We start from the raw sequence: 19,938 nt of genomic DNA on the forward strand, positions 1-19,938 counted from the left end.
CAACCCCCTTGCTCAAGCAGGGACAGCTAGAGCAGGTGGACCAAGACCATGCATGACCAGACACCTTTTGAAGATCTCCAAGGAGGGAGAATCCACGACATCCCAGGGAAACCTGTTCCAGTTTCCTGTCACCTGTACAATAAAAAAATACTTCCTGATGTTTAGATGAAATCTCTTGTGTTCCAGTTTGTGGCCATTGCCTCTTTTCCTGGTTCTGGGCACCACTGAAAATAACATGGCTCCATCTTATTTGCACACTCCCTTCAGTTATTTATACACATTGATAAGATTCCCCCTGAGCCTTCTCCAGGCCGAACAGTCACTGGTCCTTCAGTCATCTTGGTGGCCCTCCACTGGACTTTTTCAAGTATGTCCATGTTTTTCTTGTATTGGGGGCCCAGAAATGGACACAGAACTCTAGGTGTGGCCTCACCAATGCTGAGAAGGAAAGGATCACCTCTCTTGACCTGCTGGTAATACTTTACCTAGTGCGTTGAAGAATGCCATTAGCCTTCTTAGTAGCAAGAGCACATAGCTGACTCATGCTCAACTTGGTGTCTACCAGAACTCCTAGGTTCTTTTCTGCAGAGCTGCTTTCCATCTAGGTGGTCCCCAAAATGTACTGGTGCATGGGTTTCTTCTTCCACAGGTGCATGACTCTTCACTTGTCCTTGAATGTCATGAGATTTTTTTATCAGCCTACCTCTCCAGCCTGTCAAGGTTCCTCTGTATGGCTGCATGGCCCTCTGGTGAGTCTGCCACTCCCCCCCCACCCCCCTTTTGGGTAATCCATGAATTTGCTGAGGGTGCACTCTATCCCACCAACCAGATTGTTAATGAAGACGTTAAATAGGACTGGATCCAGTATTGATCCCTGGGGTACTCCGCTCATTACTGGCCTCCAGTTAGAATTTGTACCACAGACAACTACCTTCTCGGTCTGGCTCTTCAGACAGTTTTCAATCCACCCCACTGTCTTCTCTGCACTGTCTTTCCTAAACTATAGAGAAGATAAACACATAAATAATCACAGTTTAGAAAACTGAAAAGCATCTGAGTGGTTGCTGCCATTCATGTGCATGTAGCACATGTAGCATGTACATCTTTATGTATGTGCATGGTAGACTTATAGAAGATGTAAAATATCAACCAAAAACTATGTTTGGTTTTGGGAAGCATATGATCATCATTTACATAAAAAAGCCTCCAAAAATAAAATGATTTTCAGTACTAAAGCTAGATAATTTATTTTCTAGTTAGGACTGAAAATATTCTTTAAGGATACTGTAAACTCAAATATATGGTTCTGTTTGAGAGCCTTTATCTTATTGTTTCAAAATACAGCTACAGCCTGGAAATAGCAGGGGAGAAATACTTTATTCAGTTAGGTTACACTACATATTGTACAGAACTTTTTATTAATTCACTGACCATGTTCATTGTTATTAATTGGTGATTACCATATTGTATTATTTTGATGAGAAAAATCTAACCCTGATACCATGCAGAATACCAAATCCTACTACTGACTCAGTAGCTGTCTTACTGGTATGCTCACACCTGCTCACAGTCTGTGCTTTACTGAAATCCCTATGGCTTTGCACAGATGCCAGTATATGGTCAGTAGTAGTTAGATCTTTAAGTCAGAGTCAGAAAAAAAGTCAGAAACTTCCCTTACTATGAGTTCTAAACAAAGTTTCATCTACAAAATCCCAGGTGAAAAAGAGATTAATTTAACTGGAAAAGTTAAGTGTACCTAAAAGGCTTTATGCATAAGAAAGGTACATAACAAGTAGCATTTAATACATTCGATTTTTGGAAGTAGAAATATGTCTATATTAAAACCTACTTTATCTATCAGTGCTGATATGCTTCTTTTCCTGAGGAAAAGTAAAGGTGTGTAACAATATGACCACAGCAATCAGATGGACTATCTCAATGAAGAAAGTCACTGCTTTACTCTATTTTAATCTCCTTCAGTAATAAAAAGAACAGCAAGTTCATTCTTCCTGGCCTACTTTCTGTTTTTTCTTCACTGGAAATATTCCCACCCCTGTCCTTATCCCTCACCCTTGAGGAAATTAAATTGAATCTTTCTTTTTTTTTATAATGAAGATTTTTCCCCCTTTCCCCACCTTTTCAGGGGCAAAGTGACTGATTCTGCTGTACTAATGTCCTAGATAATATAAGCAACCCAGATTCAAGATTCGAGCCACAAAGGACATTTCAAGATAAGATGCTGTATATGAATAAATATGGATATACGTTGTATGTGAATAAAAATTCTTACTGTCACATAAGATTCAAAGATTCAATTTGTCTATATGTCTGACTGAATAAAAAAAAAACGCAGTAGTCAACATCTGCCTAAATCAAAACTGAAAAATAACACTGAAGAAAGTTTTATAAGCCGGTTCCTATTTTGGAAATAAAACAGTAATTAGCCTAATGAATTTGATGTTAGAATCAATTTGCCATCAAAATCAAGATATGTTACAGATACAGCTGATCAAAAAACACCTCAAGTACTTGTTTTATGCACCTGAGACATATATTTCTTTTTTTAAGAAGAAACTTGACATTCCTTTTGCAAGATGTAACTAAGTACTTTTTTTTTTTTTTTTTTTTTTTTTTTCAATAGAGAGAAATCCCCTGGAAACTTTCAAAATAGTATTCTTTTAATTCAGAAAATTGTACACTTTTTATTCTGATCATTACGTTTTCTTCTATCTAATAAATTAACTTCTATAGTGGCTGCATGACCTTCATATTTTTAAAAGTTACATTCTAGAAACAAAGAGATATTTTAGAAAAGAAGCCAAAATGACATCACTGGCAGATGTAGGTTTGTGTGTTCTTCCCACTTAGACAGAAAAGCTTTTTAATATTGCTGAAGTGAGGGCTAAATCTGATAGATTTAATTCTTTTAATGAGCTCTATTTACTCCATGATAATAATGTGAATAGAAACAAAGAGTATGGCTACATGGCAGAATGAAAAGTTGAGAAAACATATTAAAATAAATAGCTACTCTATTAATTAATAGCATCTGAGAATTTAGATGCAGGGATTAACTGAACAATTCTGGCCAACTTGCTACTAAAAAAAAAAAAAAAGAATAAAATAAATAAATAAGGAATAAATAAATAGATAATCCAAGTATTTCAGGATGGACAAAAGAGCATAGATTTGTCACTCCTTTCCTTATTGGTATCTGTATCAGATATATTCACTCTTCTTTATAGCTTGTGTGTTTCCCATTAAAGCCCAATTTCCTTGCAGTCTTTTCTATAATGGAACTGCATCAGGGAAGAGCGAAGTTACCTACAGATTTTCAGAAAGTAGAGAAAAGCTAAGGTAAGGAGAAATTGTTTCCAGTTCTCCCACTTCCTGAAAAGTCTTACTAGTCAGCTATTGTGCAAAAGAAGAACACAGCCACTTGGAACTTAGATACAGGTACTTTTTTGTACCTCTGTGTTGTAGGTTAACCCTGGTAAGCAACTCAGCTCACCCCTCTTCTCCCCGCAGTGGTATGGGGAAAAGAATAGAAAGAGCAAAAGCAAGAAAATTCATTGGTCAAGACACAGTTCAATAAGTAAAGCAAAGAGGAAGAAAAAAAATCTCTAAAATGTGATGCCAATGCAATCAATCACCACCTTGCATAAGCAGACCAATGTCCAGCCACTGTCTGAGCAGTGTCTGCCTTCCCAAAAATGGTCCTGTTGTAGTTTAACCTGGCAAGCAGCTATGTACCAAAGAACTGGTCACTCACTGTCCCCAGGTGGGATGGAGGAGAAAATCGGAAAGGTAAAAGTGCAAGAACTAAAGGGCTGAGATAAAGACAGTTCAATAGGTAAACCAAAAGATGTGTGCAACAGCAAGGCAAAGCAAGGAATTAATTTGTTATTTCCCAATGGAGGTAGGTGTTCAACCACTTCCAGGAAAGCAGGATCCATTCATGACCTGTAACAGTTTCTTGGAAAGACAAATGCCATCATTCTGAAAGTCCCTCTCCCCCTTCCTTCTTCTTTACCCCAGCTTTTGTTGCTGAGCATGATGTCATATGGTATGAATTATTTCTATGGTCACTTTGGGTCAGCTGTCCTGGCTGTGTCCCCTCCAAATCTCCCACATGCCCTCAGCTTATCTGCTGGGAGAGCAGAGCTGAAAAAATAGAAAGCCTTTATACTGTGTAAATATGGTTCAGCAATAACCAAATCACTGATGTGATTTATCAACACTATTTTAGTCACTAATCCAAAACGCAATACAATACAGACTGTTATGAAGTAAATCAAATCCATCCCAGACAGAGCCAATACATTTTGTTAGCTACCAACCTTGGAAAATTATTTAGGATAAGATTTGTCTTAGGGACTGCAATTGCCTAAAAATTACTTGTTGTCTAAGCTAAGCTCTAGATTTCCCACTGAATGACAGAAAGCAATAGGGACTTCCAGAGTGATACATTCAACATTTTAAGATGCCAGTCTTATTTATAGTTTTATAGATAAGGTTTTATAGAAGGGTTGGGGAGCAGAATGAAGCCCCCATAATCCAAAAGGAAATGTTTAGTGACCTGCTGTTCCACTTAGATGCACACAAGAATATGGGGACAGATGGGATCCACACAATGGTTCTGAAGGAGCTGGCAGAAGTGCTTACCCAGCCACTTTCCACCATTTATCAGCAGTCCCGACTATCAAGGAAGGTCCCACTTGACTGATGGTTAGCAAATGTGATGCCAATCAGCAATTATCTTAAAATTATTATTATATATTTATTTATTATATTATCTAAAATTAGCAAATGTGATGCCAATCTATGAGAATGGACAGAAGGAGGATCCAGGGAACTACAGGCCTGTTATTCTAATCTTGGAGCCAGGGAAGGTCATGCAGCAGACCATTTTGAGCACCATCACATGACATACAGGACAACCAGGCGATCAGGCCCAGTCAGCATGGGTTTATGAAAGACAGGTCCTGCTTGATGAACCTGATCTCCTTCTGTGACAAGGTGACACGCTTAGTGGATGAGGGAAATGTTGTGGATGTGGTCTACCTAGACTTCAGTGAAGCTTTTGACACTGCTTCCCACAGCATTCTCATGGCTTGGATGGGTGTATGCTTCGTCAGGTAAAAACTGTCTGGGTGACTGGATCCAAAGAGCTGTGGTGAATAGAGTTAAATCCAGTTGTGAGCTGGTCAAAAGTGGTGTCCCCCAGGGCTCAGTATTGGGGTCAATTCTCATAAATATCTGGACAAGGGGATATCAGTGGTCTGGACAAGAGGATAAAGTGCACCCTCAGTAAGTTTGCAGAAAATACCAAGTAGTTTAGAGGTGGTATTTGTAAGTTCTGACTGAAAGAACATGAGAAAGCTTTCTGTTACTTCTCACAGACTTCCCTTTAGTCTTCAGAATTTTCCTGAATGGAAGGAATGAATTGTTAAAACCTTCATCATCAAAAGAAAACAAAGTATTCCAAAAGAACCTTCCCAGGCTTTTTCTGGTCATACCAAAATTTAGAAATTATGTAATTCATTCTTAGTTGCTTTCTCTGTAATGTATACAGTTATAGAAGCCTGCACAGCTTACCATATAACACAGAATTTAATAAAGCATGTTACACAGGATTCAATCATCCTCTGGAAAGGGTTATATACAAGGCCATTCTTAACAGCATTGTAACTTCCATCTATATGAAAGAAAACCATCTTATATATAAGAAATAAAACTCAATACCTGGGGGAGAGTTCTGTATAATATATGTATAGTTAGAATGGTATAGGCTCTTCATTTCTATGTGGAGATGCTGTAGTTAGTGAAGAAGTAAAAGAGGAATGATCTAAAAGCTTTAGGCCTTTTTGGAGGAAGGGATGAAAATTTTAGATTTTATTTATACAGCTTCACAAATTTTAAGATTGTCAAATCAATTGATAAAGGTGAATGTTTAAAGTGGAGTATGCAAAATCCATGTCAGTTCAACCCTGTCATGCACATGTGCTTTCAGAATCATATTCCTTATAATAACCTACTTAATGATTCTTAAATTTTGGTAGAAAACACACCATTGGCCATATTTTTTATAAATCTGGTGAATATATTATAAGGAATGACAAACATTATCAATAATCATTCTCAGTTGTTTTTATTTATTTATTATTAAGAAATGGGGAGGTGTTAGTAGTTGATTTGTGGAAACATTTTTGTGATCAGGTTTTACTTTTGCGGATATTAACTTAAAAGCAGAGCAAAGTTGTTTTCATTTCTGACATGAATATATATATAGATACAGATATCCCCTATCTCAAACATTCAGCTACAAATGAAGTGTAAGCACCGGTAAAATATTCAGTAAAAATTAGGAAGAATTTGACTTACAAATTATAAAATCAAAATGAATAAAGAATATCATGACCAGTCACAGACAGATGAGAATCTTTGAACCTTAAAACACTTGCATTCTTACCATTTCTTATGAATATTAATCTGTTGTTGTTATTTTGCTAAATTATATATTTTATCTGTAGAAAGTTAAGTACTAAAGAATTCATTCTAATAAGCCAATGCATATATATACATATACCAATATATGTGTATGTATATCTTGGAAAAGATTTTTAGAACATTATGTCACTATGCCCTTTCAAAGGCCAATGAAACTTGGAAACCTATCAGCACAAAAGGAGTTACTGGAGTCTGACTGGTATTGAGCCTCTAATAAACAATCTGTAATCAAAGACATGACATGAAAAACAAAACAGAAATTGTATGCTCTACAGGATAAGTATGCCTAAGGAACAGATCTCACCAAACAACAGATTTGGTCTGTGTTTTTGTGGCAGTAGGGTGAACAGGGAAGTAGTATTTGCAGCATATAAAATCAGCCAAAGCAGTGCAGGAAGGAGGATGAAAATGTTCCTTGGATGAATGAAACATTTTGCCATAGTCCTACTGTATCTAAAGATATTAATACCTTACACATAATACATGCCTTTAAGAATGCACCCCCCCCACACACACACACACCCCTCTCCCCTCGACTAATTTTCATCAAAGAAATGTTTTGGGCAAATAGAATAGAATCTCACATGGATGGATACCAACACACTGTACTAACATCTGTAAAACAGACAATTAGAATCAAACCAGTTCTCTTCCTACAGAACACAAGCGGTAGTTTTAAAAAGGACTGACTGCAATCACTGTGCAAACATTAGCACTAATATTCTATAATTTATTTTTTTCAGAAATAAAGCATGTAAAACTGTAAATCCTCATCCCTATCCCAGTCAAGCTGGGTTGACTAGACTAAGCTGTACTGTCTCATTCATATTTTTGAATAACCTTTCATTGTATTGTGATAGACATATTTTCCAGAGGACAAAGTTTTCCTTGTTGTGTGTTTTGTGAAGTGTATTAAATCTGTATTTTTTTTTCCATTTTTAAAGCAAGCATTTGCAGATACAAAATAAGTGCAAGATCTGTCTAAGAGAACAAAAGGCAAGAGCTGCAGCAGACATTTACTGTTTAGAAAAATCATCCATTAATAGCAATCCACAAGATATTTAGCTGAATTTTACTTTCCGAGGTTCAGTTAGATAGGGGGAAAAAAAGGAGGTGAGGCGAGTTTCTGGAGAAGGAGGAGCTGATCTGTCTCAAGGTGGAGCTGTATCTTGTGTTAAATGGCACTGGCAGATTAAAGCTCTCTGATGGGGAAGGGCTTAAAGGCTGAGTCAAAAGCCAAGAAGTCTCGTTATTTACGCCTACCTCCCAGCCCCTGGCAATCTGACTAATAACAAACTGAGCTAACAAGAAAGACTAGAAAGAGCAGAGAGAACACAGAAGCAGTCTGGATCTAAAAATCAGACAAACCAAGTGATCAAGTAAAGCCCTGCTGAACATCTTGTTTGTTTACTTCATCCAAATGCTTGCAAACAGTTAACTATATGCAGAAAAGTCAGCGTAGCTGTGAAGTATGCTGTGAATTTTAATTGAGGAAAAAGGACAACTGATTACAGGATGGTCTAATGTGCACTCTGTCTGGAAGATTTTTTCAATTGGAAGCTTTGTACTTTGTCTTCTGAACAAGGATTTCGACTTTATGGAGCTGTAACGTTACCAGAGCTTGCAGCGAAGAAACTCAGACCAAAGTGTGCATTTTTCACAAAGAAAAATTACATTGCATTCAAACAGCTGCTCCAACTGTGCATTACTGGGTGTTTTGGGCAGTTTTACGGCTGTGCAGGTAAGAAAAAATCTAGTTAGTTAATTAGTTTAGAGAATAAGAAACGAATTTCTTACCAATTGAATTTATTTTTCTGCATGACTTAGTGTAACTTTTATGCTAAACAATGACCGTTTACCCTGTATTGCAAACGGTCTTCCAGGTGCATTTATTCAATCTGTTAACAGTGTATCTGGATAGTTGAATGTGTATATTAAGGAAACACTGATCTGAAATCAGCTGAAGGTGGGAGGAATGTGTGTTTCTTTTTATTTTCTGAAGTGCAAGAATGGTCTTAAATACTTCATCTGACTGTGATTCTGTTCAGAATTTAATAAACATTCCTGAAGGCTTTTAGAAATCACCAGTTCCAGGCTGGAGGCTTTGAAATTCCTCAACTTGCATTTTTTATGTAGATGAATTAAAACAAGCAAATAAACAAAAGTCCAAGAAAGGAAAAAAAAAAAAAAAAAGCTGTTATTATTATTTGACAAACATTTGACTACTCCTGAAAGTATTCGACTTTCCCTTGTAGAAAGGACTGTGACATTTTTAATCTTTTAGAAAGCATATTGAAAAAGCTCAATTACATTATGCAGTTAGTAATGACTTTCATGAAAGTAGATAAAAACAACAAACCTAAGTTACCATGTAGAGTTTGCTGAAAAATCTCACCACATGAAACAGAAAAAGGTCAGCCTTATTAAGTTTATAAATTAAAATTTATTTTATTGTGAATTCATTCAGTAAATATTGATCGAATGCTACTTGAAAGCAGTTTTTATTTTACAGTTGTAGCCCACTGAGAGTTTCATTACATATTTCTGAGTGTTCAGACCAAAACAAAAATTTTAAAGGGGAAAAAAAAAATCTTATTAATTTTTAGTATGTGTCTATTTATATGCGTGTGAGAATTCTAGCAGTGTTGCCCACAGAAGTATGATGATGATTAAAACGGGAATGTTTTCCAATTGGTTACAAATGTTGTTACTTTCATCTTTGAGAGGAGGGCTTTCATTTTTATAAACAAATTTTTCAATATGTATTAGAATGCAACATGCTTTTCAGATTACTTTTTTTTTTTTTTTTTTTTTTTTCCGTTTACATTTCCTCAGGGACTTTATAAATACAGTTTGAATTCAATGCAGCACGGAACTAGAATTCCTACAGGGGAAAAAAAAAAAAAGTGTGCAAACAAGTCCAAATAGTCATACAATAGGCTTGAGGATGGCATCTGTGTCAGAAGCCTACACTTTTTTTATTGTGGTTCAGAGGAAAAGATATTGATGCATGTAAAGCATGAATAAATATGTAGCATACTGTGATCCTAGCATTATCCTGCATACTCAAAGTAAAGTTTTGGCATGTTGTAGCCTGTCCCCAGTACTTCTTGGGGTCGGAGGTGGGGGGAAGAACTTAAAAGAGATTATACATATTAAACATAGGCAGCTGGAGTTCAAGGACTATTGTACGAGACAAATATATATTTGTTTTACTGAAACAGAGATAAAACACCATATATTTAAGGGCATTTTCTTATACTATGAATTGCAATCACTGCTTTTAAACTCATACATCTGCTCCCAGTTATCAGAAATTTCTAATGGAGGAAAAACACAGTTCACTCTGCAGTCATTTGCTGTTGTGTTTTTTTTTTGTGTGTGTGTGTGTGTGTTTGTTTTTTATATGCGTGTGTGGTTTGTATGTGTGTAATGCTCATAACAGAGCACTGAAGTCCTTGCATACATAAACCTCTATATCTCACTGTAAGAGAAACCTTGAAGTGTTGCTAGTAACAAAGGTATTTGATTATTAAAACTGTATTGCTGAGAAATGACAAAACATTTAGCCACACTATAAGAATATTCATACATGTAATTGAATAACTAGTCTTTCAGATATTAAGACTTCAAATGGTTAATTCTGTAATGATGGTTAATTCTGTAGTGACATTTCGTATTCCATGTTTTAATAGCTTACTTTGAAACATCATGTGACCTTTATTAGCTGGATTTTTTAAGAAACCAGTTTAGTTCAGTCCTAGAATGAATAGAGCACCCCAAAATTATTGTGCTGTAAATCTTCCAGCCCACTGTAAGATATATATATTTTTTTCTTTTAGGAAATGTGGAAATATTTATTTTAATTAAAGATTATAAACAGAGATTTTGCTCCATCTCATATATCAAGAAATATCTTTGTTCCTGCTAATCAGACAGAAACAGAATTTTCAAGTGAAGTGTAGCATAATCTAATTTCAAACAATAACAAACGTTTGATTTCAATGTGTAAATTTTGCTCTTGACTTCATAGTTGTACTGTAATGATGCATTTCTCAGGTATTGCAAAGTTTGAGATCAGTTTGACAGCTGACAATTTAAGTTACATAATGTATTGGTGATACTGGTGATGACGTAAGTAGAAAGGCAAAGTTAATTCTGTGTACATTTCAAAATATTTGTGTTAATAATTCTAATAATTGGAAGGAGCTTAATAAATAGTCTCAAAAAAACTGTTTGCTCCTTGCCTACTTGTTTCTTCTGAAATGTACTGCATTGTAAACTTTCTCTTCTTTTTTCTTTGTGGACACAATTATTTTGTGTGCACACTGTACACTACTAAAAAGGCTTAATATGTGTTGTGTTCCTGCCTTCACTAAATATACATGAACTAAACCATGCACATTAAAATTTAATTACAGGAAAAGCAATATTTTATCTACTTACTTTTCAGTCTGGGGATACAAAGATTGCAGAGGAAGTACCTTTTAATTTACATACATAATGCAGAACCAAAGGAGAGATTCCCTGTATCCTGCCTGAATGGGCTTTTGCTTACAACACATTGTTGAATAAAACCAAATCTTTTATCTTCTCTTTAACAGCTGGACAACATTAAGTTGAGCTTAGCAAGATACCGCTAAAATCTGCAATGCTATATGGTGACACAAAGAAACAATCCAAAATATATTAGCCTTGATATAAGTTGCTTGGGGCAGTAACTTACTATTTCTGTCTACTGTCAAAACATATGGCATATAAATGGTTTATGTATGATATATAAATAAATACAATGCATTCCTGATTATCTCCTACTTAGGTGTATCACCATGAAAGTACTGAAGCACTCTTTCTTATGACAGTGTCTATTGCTTCAGTATGTTAAACTAAATATATTTCTCTCTGCTTAGAAAATCATTCAAATGCTTTGCAGGATATAACAATGTTAGAAAAGGTGAGGCAGGTCAGCGGCAAGCACCCCTCAACCCCCCACCCCCTGAAAGAAAGAAAGAAACACAAAACCACAAATTGTGAAATCATGACTCTTGCTTTTTTTTCTCTCCCCCCCCCCCCCCCCCCTTTTTTTTTTTTTTTTTTGTATAGAATCTGCTGGGCAAGATGAAGCTCTGGATTCTTATGGTATATTCAGTTCTGGTTGCATCTGACCCTTTCCAGTCAGAGTCTTCTTTTTCTTCAGTCAGAGGATCTTGTCAGAGTTTGTGTTCCTGTGAAGAAAAGGATGATACCATGATTATAAACTGTGAAGAAAGAGGCATCAAGATGGTATCAGAAATAAATGTCCCACCATCACGGCCTTTCCATCTTAATCTGTTAAACAATGGCCTGACTACGTTACATGTGAATGATTTTGCTGGCCTTGTTAATGCTATCTCTCTACATCTTGGATTTAATAACATTGCAGATATCGAGCCTGGGGCTTTCAGTGGTCTCAGCCTTCTTAAGCAACTTCATATCAATCACAATTCTTTAGAAATACTTAAAGAAGATACATTTAATGGATTGGAAAATTTGGAGTTTCTTCAAGCAGACAACAATTTCATCACAGTGATTGAAGCAAGTGCCTTTAGCAAGCTCAACAGGCTTAAAGTGCTTATTTTGAATGATAATGCCATTGAGAATCTTCCTCCGAACATATTTCGTTTTGTGCCATTGACCCATTTAGATCTTCGTGGAAACCAATTACAGACACTGCCATATGTTGGCTTTTTAGAACACATTGGTAGAATACTAGACCTTCAGTTGGAAGACAATAAATGGGTCTGTAACTGTGATTTGCTTCAGCTGAAGATATGGCTTGAAAACATGCCTCCTCAGTCAATAATAGGTGATGTTGTTTGCAATAACCCTCCAGTTATCAAAGGCAGCATCTTAAGCCGAGTGAAAAAAGAATCACTTTGTCCTACTCATCCTGTCAATGAACTTGAAGATCCTTCAGGGTCACTACCCTTGGTTGTAACCACCTCTATTGGTGATAGTCACCTATCAACTAAGGTCATTCCTATCCTGAAAGCTCCTACTAAAGAACCAGGTTTAGTGCTTCATACTTCAAAGCCAACTACTCAATTTCCAGGAATTTATTGTCCCATTCCCTGTCACTGCACCAGCCATACGCTCTCAGGAGTTCTCATGCACTGCCAAGAGCGAAATATTGAAAGCTTGTCTGATTTAGGACCTCCTCCTACAAATCCTAAAAAGCTTATTCTAGCTGGAAACATTATTCAGACATTGCTGAAGTCAGATCTTGTGGACTATGCTAGCCTGGAAATGCTTCATCTGGGGAACAATCGTATTGAAATCCTCGAGGAAGGATCTTTTATGAATATGACTAGACTGCAGAAATTATATCTCAATGGCAATCATCTTACAAAGCTAAGTCAGAATCTCTTTCTTGGCCTTCAGCACCTTGAATACTTGTACCTTGAATATAATGCCATCAAAGAAGTTTTGCCGGGGACATTTAATGTGATGCCAAAACTTAAGGTCCTGTACTTAAATAACAACCTTCTGCAGACTTTACCACCCCATATCTTTTCAGGGGTTCCACTTACCAGATTAAACCTAAAAACAAACCAGTTTGCTCATCTGCCTGTGAGCAATGTCTTGGATGAACTGGATATGCTGGTACAAATTGAACTTGAAGACAACCCCTGGGATTGTACCTGTGATTCAGTTGGGCTACAAAAATGGATACAAAAGCTGAGTAAGAACACACTGATGGGTGATATTTTTTGTAAATCTCCAGGACACCTAGAAAAAAAAGAACTGAAATCCCTAAACAGTGAAGTCTTGTGTCCAGGTTTATTAAACAGCCCTGCCCTACCATCTCATGCCAGTTTTGTAGTTGTGACAACTTCTACTACTACCAACACTGCAGACACAATCCTGCGGTCCCTTACAGACGCTGTCCCACTTTCTGTTCTAATACTAGGACTGCTAATTGTGCTTATAACTATCGTATTTTGTGCAGCAGGCGTAGTTGTTCTTGTTCTGCATCGGCGGCGAAGATGTAAAAAGAAGCAAGCAAATGAACAAATGAGGGATAGTAGCCCAGTTCACCTCCAGTACAGCATGTATGGGCATAAGAAAACACACCACACAACGGAGCGCCCAGCTGCAGCTCTCTATGAGCAGCGTATGGTTACTCCCATGGTTCAGGTCTATCACAGTCCATCCTTTAGCCCCAAACACACTGAGCAACAAGAGGAAGGAAGTGAGAAAGAAGTTAAAGATTCCACACATCTCCGCAGAAGCCTCCTGGAAAGAGAGAATAGTTCACCTCTTACTGGTTCAAATGTCAAATATAAAGCTACAGATCAATCTGCTGAATTTCTGTCTTTTCAAGATGCCAGCTGCTTGTATAGAAACATTCTTGAAAAAGAGAGAGAACTGCAGCAACTAGGGATCACAGAGTACCTACGAAAAAATATTGTCCAGCTCCAGCCTGAAATGGAAGTTCATTATCCTGGAACACACGAGGAATTGAAGTTAATGGAGACACTAATGTACTCCAGACCAAGAAAAGTTTTTCTAGAACAAACTAAAAACGAGTATTTTGAACTCAAAGCTAATTTACATGCTGAGCCTGACTACCTGGAAGTCTTGGAGCAGCAAACATGAAATAACACATTGGGCTGGGCCAAATTTCTCTAATTCTGTTTTAAGTTAGAACCATTGTAAATAAAAGTGCCTTATAATAAGTCAACAGTCAGAACTTAAGCACAGCAGTAATCCTAGCAAAAAAAACAAAACAAAACAAAAAAAACAACAACAAAAACAACTCAGGGATCACTGTGGGAAGCCATGGGGTTGTGTGCAGATAATGTCTCATCCCCAGTTAAACATGAACTGTATGATTGAACTGTGGGAGGAAGACTGCTTATTGCAATATTCCTCAACGTGTTTTAAAGGTGTGTATGGCACTCTCCTTTCTGTACCTAACCTATGGAAAAATATTTGTTTCTTGTACTCTTTCTGTCAAATTAATTACATTCCTTAAAACAAACAAAAACACCTGTGTTTGTAGTTACAAGGTTACAGTGTATTGGTTAGGTGTTAGCATATGCACTGCATATATGACCATTGTCTACAACAACACCTAACATACCCTTGTAATAACTATGAAAGGATTTGAAAAGTTGTCATACTAAATGTCAGTTAAAAACAAAAGGAAAGATTTTTGTGTATGCACCCATACATCCAGAGCCTTCAAAAACTTAATATTTTACATGGAACTTCATCAAATATGTTCTTTATCACTTGAGGAAGGAAGAATATCTAAGTTTATGCAACATCTTACAACAAGAAGAAAAAAAAGCAAGCCTTTGCATACTTTTCCCTATCTGATAGCTTTACTTAAGTTTGGACAATCTTTTCTTAAGCTGCTGCTATAAAATAGCGTGCATCACTGGTGTTTCAACTCACAACCATGGGCAATTTGAAAAGCTACTGAGAATCAGCTGTAAATATATTGCTGTGTTTAATAAGTTTGATTTTTATGTCTATCAATATATATAAATAACTTCTGTACTGGCTTTAAATATACCTGGAGGAAATAAGTTTGCTGTGGCTAGGAGCTTCCAGGTGCCAAAGCAGGTCCTGACTGACACTACCCAAAAGCAACTCCAACCCCCCCCCAAATAACTGCAACAACACACGTGTATGAGGAACAGTAATAGTATTTAGATGTTGTTTGTATTAAAAATATGTTATATTTTGCAGAATCTAGAAGAACATAGTGTTGTGGGAAAACAGGATAAAAAAAGTAGAACACTGCAGATTTATTTTTGCAATAAATTCTAGCTAGATTTATATTTACTATTTATTCTGTATAATTTTGTATTTTATTTTTTTTTTCAATTCACAAGAAAAGAAAAATCTTATTCCTGGCTGCCTTTCAAGCAAATCAAGGAACTGGTCTCTTTCAATGAAAATGAAACTAAGAGTTTTTTAAATGTCTTTTTCTTAGAGGTCACTTTTTAAAGAACAAGGTCACAACTTCTTCATGCACAAGTTTAGAACTGTTCAGGAATTTTCAGAAGACAAGGCTTCTCACTCTTGCCATGTGGTCAGGAGCATCTTGTCTGGAGTGCAGTAGGGCCATTCAATTTCTGTGCATAGTTGACACAGTGCCAGAACACAAATTATGACCTGCATTTATCTTCTTCTAAACAAATCTGTGGTAAATTGTCTATGTGTGAATAACTTCTTTTTTTTTTTCCTAATTTCTATTTGTAGAGCTAAGAATCATTTGAATTTCTACATATGTATGCCAAACTTAGCACTGAAGTTTTGATAAACTAAAAGAGATATGTTCTTTAGTTCATCTTACTGCTGACGTCTTACCTATTTGTATACATATATGTGAGTTCTTTATTTTCTTTGCACATGGGTACATAGGTTTCTGACAGAATTTTTTCCTATGTTGTATACAAAAGTCAAATTATCAGTTCTTTCAAATTTGCATAGAGATAATTACCTTGATGGTGCTATCCTAATTTTTGTAACCCAAGGATCTGACCACTTGTTTCTGTTAACAATTCAACTTCCTTATTAATATTTTTAAAAAGTCATCACTTTGCTATGGAAGTCAACCCTCTTAGCTTCCAAGAATCAAAATGTTAGTTATAAGAAAATAAGTATTCTTTCCTCTTTCTACAGCTGAGAATAATTTAGTTTAGAAAACCTCTGTATTGAGGAAGCGTAAATCTGGTTGCAATATATTTCTTCCTTGCTATCTTTATTCTAGACAAGTAAAGGTAATGCTAAGTATTACTTGTGGAGGTAAGGGTGAGACAAAGGGGAAAATGCAACTACTTTAATTTTACATTAACTTAAGTATTTAGTGTTATTTTAGCTGTCCTTGCACATCTGAGACATGTGGCATGTCTCTTCATGGACATGTCAGAGAACCTATGGAAACCCCTGCTTTCATCTAGAGGGGCAACTGAAGCCCAGGTGAGATGGCTTAGAGCACTAAAATGACTCTAATTGTCTACATCTAAAAAAACTAAATTAAATTCTGAAAATAATCTATTAAGAAACAATGAAAAATTGAATTCAGTCAATAGAACTGACAATAGAAAGCTTTGAATTTTAAACAGACCCACAAATATCCTTGTGTGAATTCTCAGAGATCTTAAATTAATGTGGAGAAAAAACAACAACATATATGGTATATAATAACAGATTTTAGCATTTCCGTGTCTTTCATTTCAGTAGTCATTTCCACTAGTAAAAAATGGGTGTAAAAATAATTCTCTGAAATTGGCAAGATGCAGGAAAATGATGAATCAGGCCCTCAGGCTTTGATTTAAGAGAAATAGTTTTAGACTAAAGACAATTGCCACATGCACAGATGTCACTTTGCTTAGCTGCTAACAGTTACTTGGCAGAATGTTGAGGACAACTGTGTGGCAAAACATTTTTCTGCATTGCAGTCTCAAGGAATCAAAAAAAAAAAGCTAAATTCATGTCAAAGCAACTCAGTTACACAGCTGTATCAGAGCATCACTCAGCAGAAGTAAATAGAGATTTAGCTTTTAGCTTTCCATCAGCAGGGTGATTCATACCATTCATTATATTAGGGTGACTGTACTCTGTGGTAGTCTGTAACGCTGCAAGTGGTTTTGCAGTCAGTAGAATGCGGCATGTCATCCATTTTCCTATCATCTGTCCCTGCTGGACTGCCATGTAGTAAATGTTTGTATGACAAGGTGAGAGCAGGTCTGTCTATAGACTTCCTTCATAATAACATTCTCAGACAGTAACAGTGAGAGAATGAGGAGATTTTTTCTTTTTTCAGGAGGAAAATTTTTATTGCCATAACAAAAAGGGATAAGAATTTGGCCTTATATGATTATTCTTCAGATGAAGAATATCAATATCAGCTGATAAAGTCATAACATAAGGAAGGTATTGTACAACAGAAGAAGGATGAAGTATGTGTTCCCAAAAGTTCCTTGGGAACTTATTTTCATTATATTAATTAGCAATGTGTCCCTAACATTGTTACTGATGTTTCTTGAAAGTTGGGAGTGGTATTCAGATTTTGTTGTTGTTGTTGCTAAAGCAATGTTCTTGTATTTATTCACTTATTTATTTTCCAATCACAGACACAGTAAAGTGATTTTACACATTTCACTTATCTAGAATAATGGAGGCTGGAAGGCAAAGCAATGCTTGACAGTCTGCAATGAAGTGGATCCATTTTTCTCCTGTCAGCACGACAGTTTAATTGAGTGGAGGAACAGTGTACAGGAAACAGGTGTACTTGGCAGCTATGTTATTGTTGTTAGTGTACCTCAAAGTAACCAACATTAACATTTTTCCCCTCATATTTGAGTGAATAAAATATATTAAATAACAATATAGACCTGTTCTCTAAAAAAAAAATAAATACTAAATACATCTATTGCACTAATTTATTTTAACCTGCTTTTATATTTTCAACTTCATAAATGTCAAACATATTCCTGTTTCTTCCTGCTACAGGTATTTTTCACACAGGCTTTTAGTATTTATTTAGTAATATATTCATATTACCTGCAGTGATGTCTCTTCAAGCTTATGAACAGAAAAAAGGAACAGCTCCCCCCCAAAAAAAAAACCACTTTCCAACAAAAACTGTGAATTTGCACATAAATTATTTGTCTATTCTGTAATGGTTCAGTAATTTCATACGCTCTTCTCCATCAGAATGACAGATCAACCTTTCTATAACCAAGTTGTAAATTGAAAATGAGTTCATACTTTTTCTCTGTGATGTGTTAAAGCTACAAGTTTTGAACTTGAGCCTTTTTCACCTTCAGCAACTGATTTTCTAATTGGAATTAGAGGATCAGGTTCTGGCCCCTCTCTTCGTGATAAAGAAGTCCTCAATACAACAGCAAATAGCAGCTCTTCATAATGTGACATCTACCTACATAGAGGTTGCTAACTGCATAGTATGCTAAGCTGAAAAGATAAGTTTGACTTGGAGGGGAAAACACTTTATCAAGATCCATTTCTGTTGTGTGAATAAAACATGGGTATTTAATGCAATGAAAACATCATTTCATAGGGCATAGTGGTAAGGGGAAAAAAAAAAAAAGAGACTGAGTCTCAAAGTCACCATCAGAAGGAATTCTGTATTATTATTTTGAGGATGCAATTTTCTAGAGCAATATACTTCATCAGCCACACCAAGACAATCTGCACATTTCAGGTAAACGCCCTGAAATTATTACAAGGCTAAAAACAATCAAGCACTTGTCTTAAAAAGATCATCTGAGAAACTAGCTGAAGACTTTGTCTATTTCTCTTCTCTTGTACTGCCCAAATATAAAATACCTTCATTTCCATTAATGAATTTCCACCATGGACAAATCCTGCTCTGCCACAGACAACACCCTAGCGCTAAACTGAAACCTACTCCATGGGGAAGTTTTATGTGTGTGAATTGCTTTCGGCTTTCAGTTCCTCTGCCACTTGATGTTTGGTTTACCTTACTGGATTTGGGACAGGGAAATGGATCTATTACTGAGCTTACTATAATTCAAAAGATTTGTCCCTTTTTGATTTTCTGAAGTTTATGATATTCTTGATCTTGTTCCAGGAGATGGTATCAAATACATTGTTTTCTGTTTTGTTTTGTTTTGTTTTTAACTTGAAATAGAAATGAGCTGTAGATGGAATCAATATGGTGAACTTAACTGCCATACTGAAAAGATATAGCATGGCATTTTCTTTCCTGCACATCTCCTAACAGTCTTTTGGCTTCTTGACACAACAGAACAAATTCTTAAGAGCCACAGTCTAATGGAAAGCAGTTAACATCAAGAAGAAAGTAAAACACCAGATGCTGTTCAGTTCTATGAAAGCAAGATGTGATTAATTTTATTTTTTTTTAAATCAGTTTCAACAAGATGGAGTGCATATGTTCCTCCTATTTCTACTACAAGGACTACTTCTACAGTTACTTTTAGTTCATGTTATGGAATGATAGCAGAGAAAAGAAGAAACAACTTAGTTTCATATATTAAGGAGAAGGTTATGCATTGTAACTTCAGCTATTTACCTTTGCAAATCAATTCGTCTAGATTATTTCATTTTGATACAAATTATTTTAGGAAATAAGTATTTTAAAAATCTTCCAGTTGTAATTTATTACCTACTAAACTCCAGAGAAGTATATATATTCAAATATAAAGAAATCTGGACCCCTTTATACATCCAGAAATCTGTCTTAAGAAATATTAGCATAAAATTGCTTTTTAAAATAAACTATAACTTTTATTTTGTTACCTTATAAAACTATTATTTTTAGTTTTAAATTAAGAGCCATCCCAGTATTTTTGCATTTTTTAATTGAAAACCAATATTACACTTTCATAATTATACATATTTGGGTTAAATACATATTAAATATTT

General features: G+C 35.7%; 1 protein-coding gene across 2 annotated transcripts; it reads left to right on the forward strand.

Moving 5' to 3' along the window:
* Positions 1-7,734: 7,734 nt before the first annotated feature.
* SLITRK6 (SLIT and NTRK like family member 6) lies at positions 7,735-17,903 on the forward strand. 2 transcript variants are annotated; one of them, XM_040539010.1, is made up of 2 exons: positions 7,735-8,251; positions 11,614-17,903. In XM_040539010.1, the coding sequence occupies exon 2, from the start codon at positions 11,629-11,631 to the stop codon at positions 14,146-14,148; it is 2,520 nt and encodes an 839-aa protein (XP_040394944.1). In that variant the 5' UTR covers positions 7,735-8,251; positions 11,614-11,628; the 3' UTR covers positions 14,149-17,903. The 2 variants fall into 2 exon arrangements, with proteins under 2 accessions (XP_040394944.1, XP_040394935.1); XM_040539001.1 differs by lacking the exon at positions 7,735-8,251 and adding an exon at positions 11,428-11,464.
* The last annotated feature ends 2,035 nt before the right edge of the window (positions 17,904-19,938 follow it).

The sequence above is a fragment of the Cygnus olor genome, chromosome 1 (genome assembly GCF_009769625.2).
Source record: "Cygnus olor isolate bCygOlo1 chromosome 1, bCygOlo1.pri.v2, whole genome shotgun sequence".
Lineage (NCBI taxonomy): Eukaryota > Metazoa > Chordata > Aves > Anseriformes > Anatidae > Cygnus > Cygnus olor.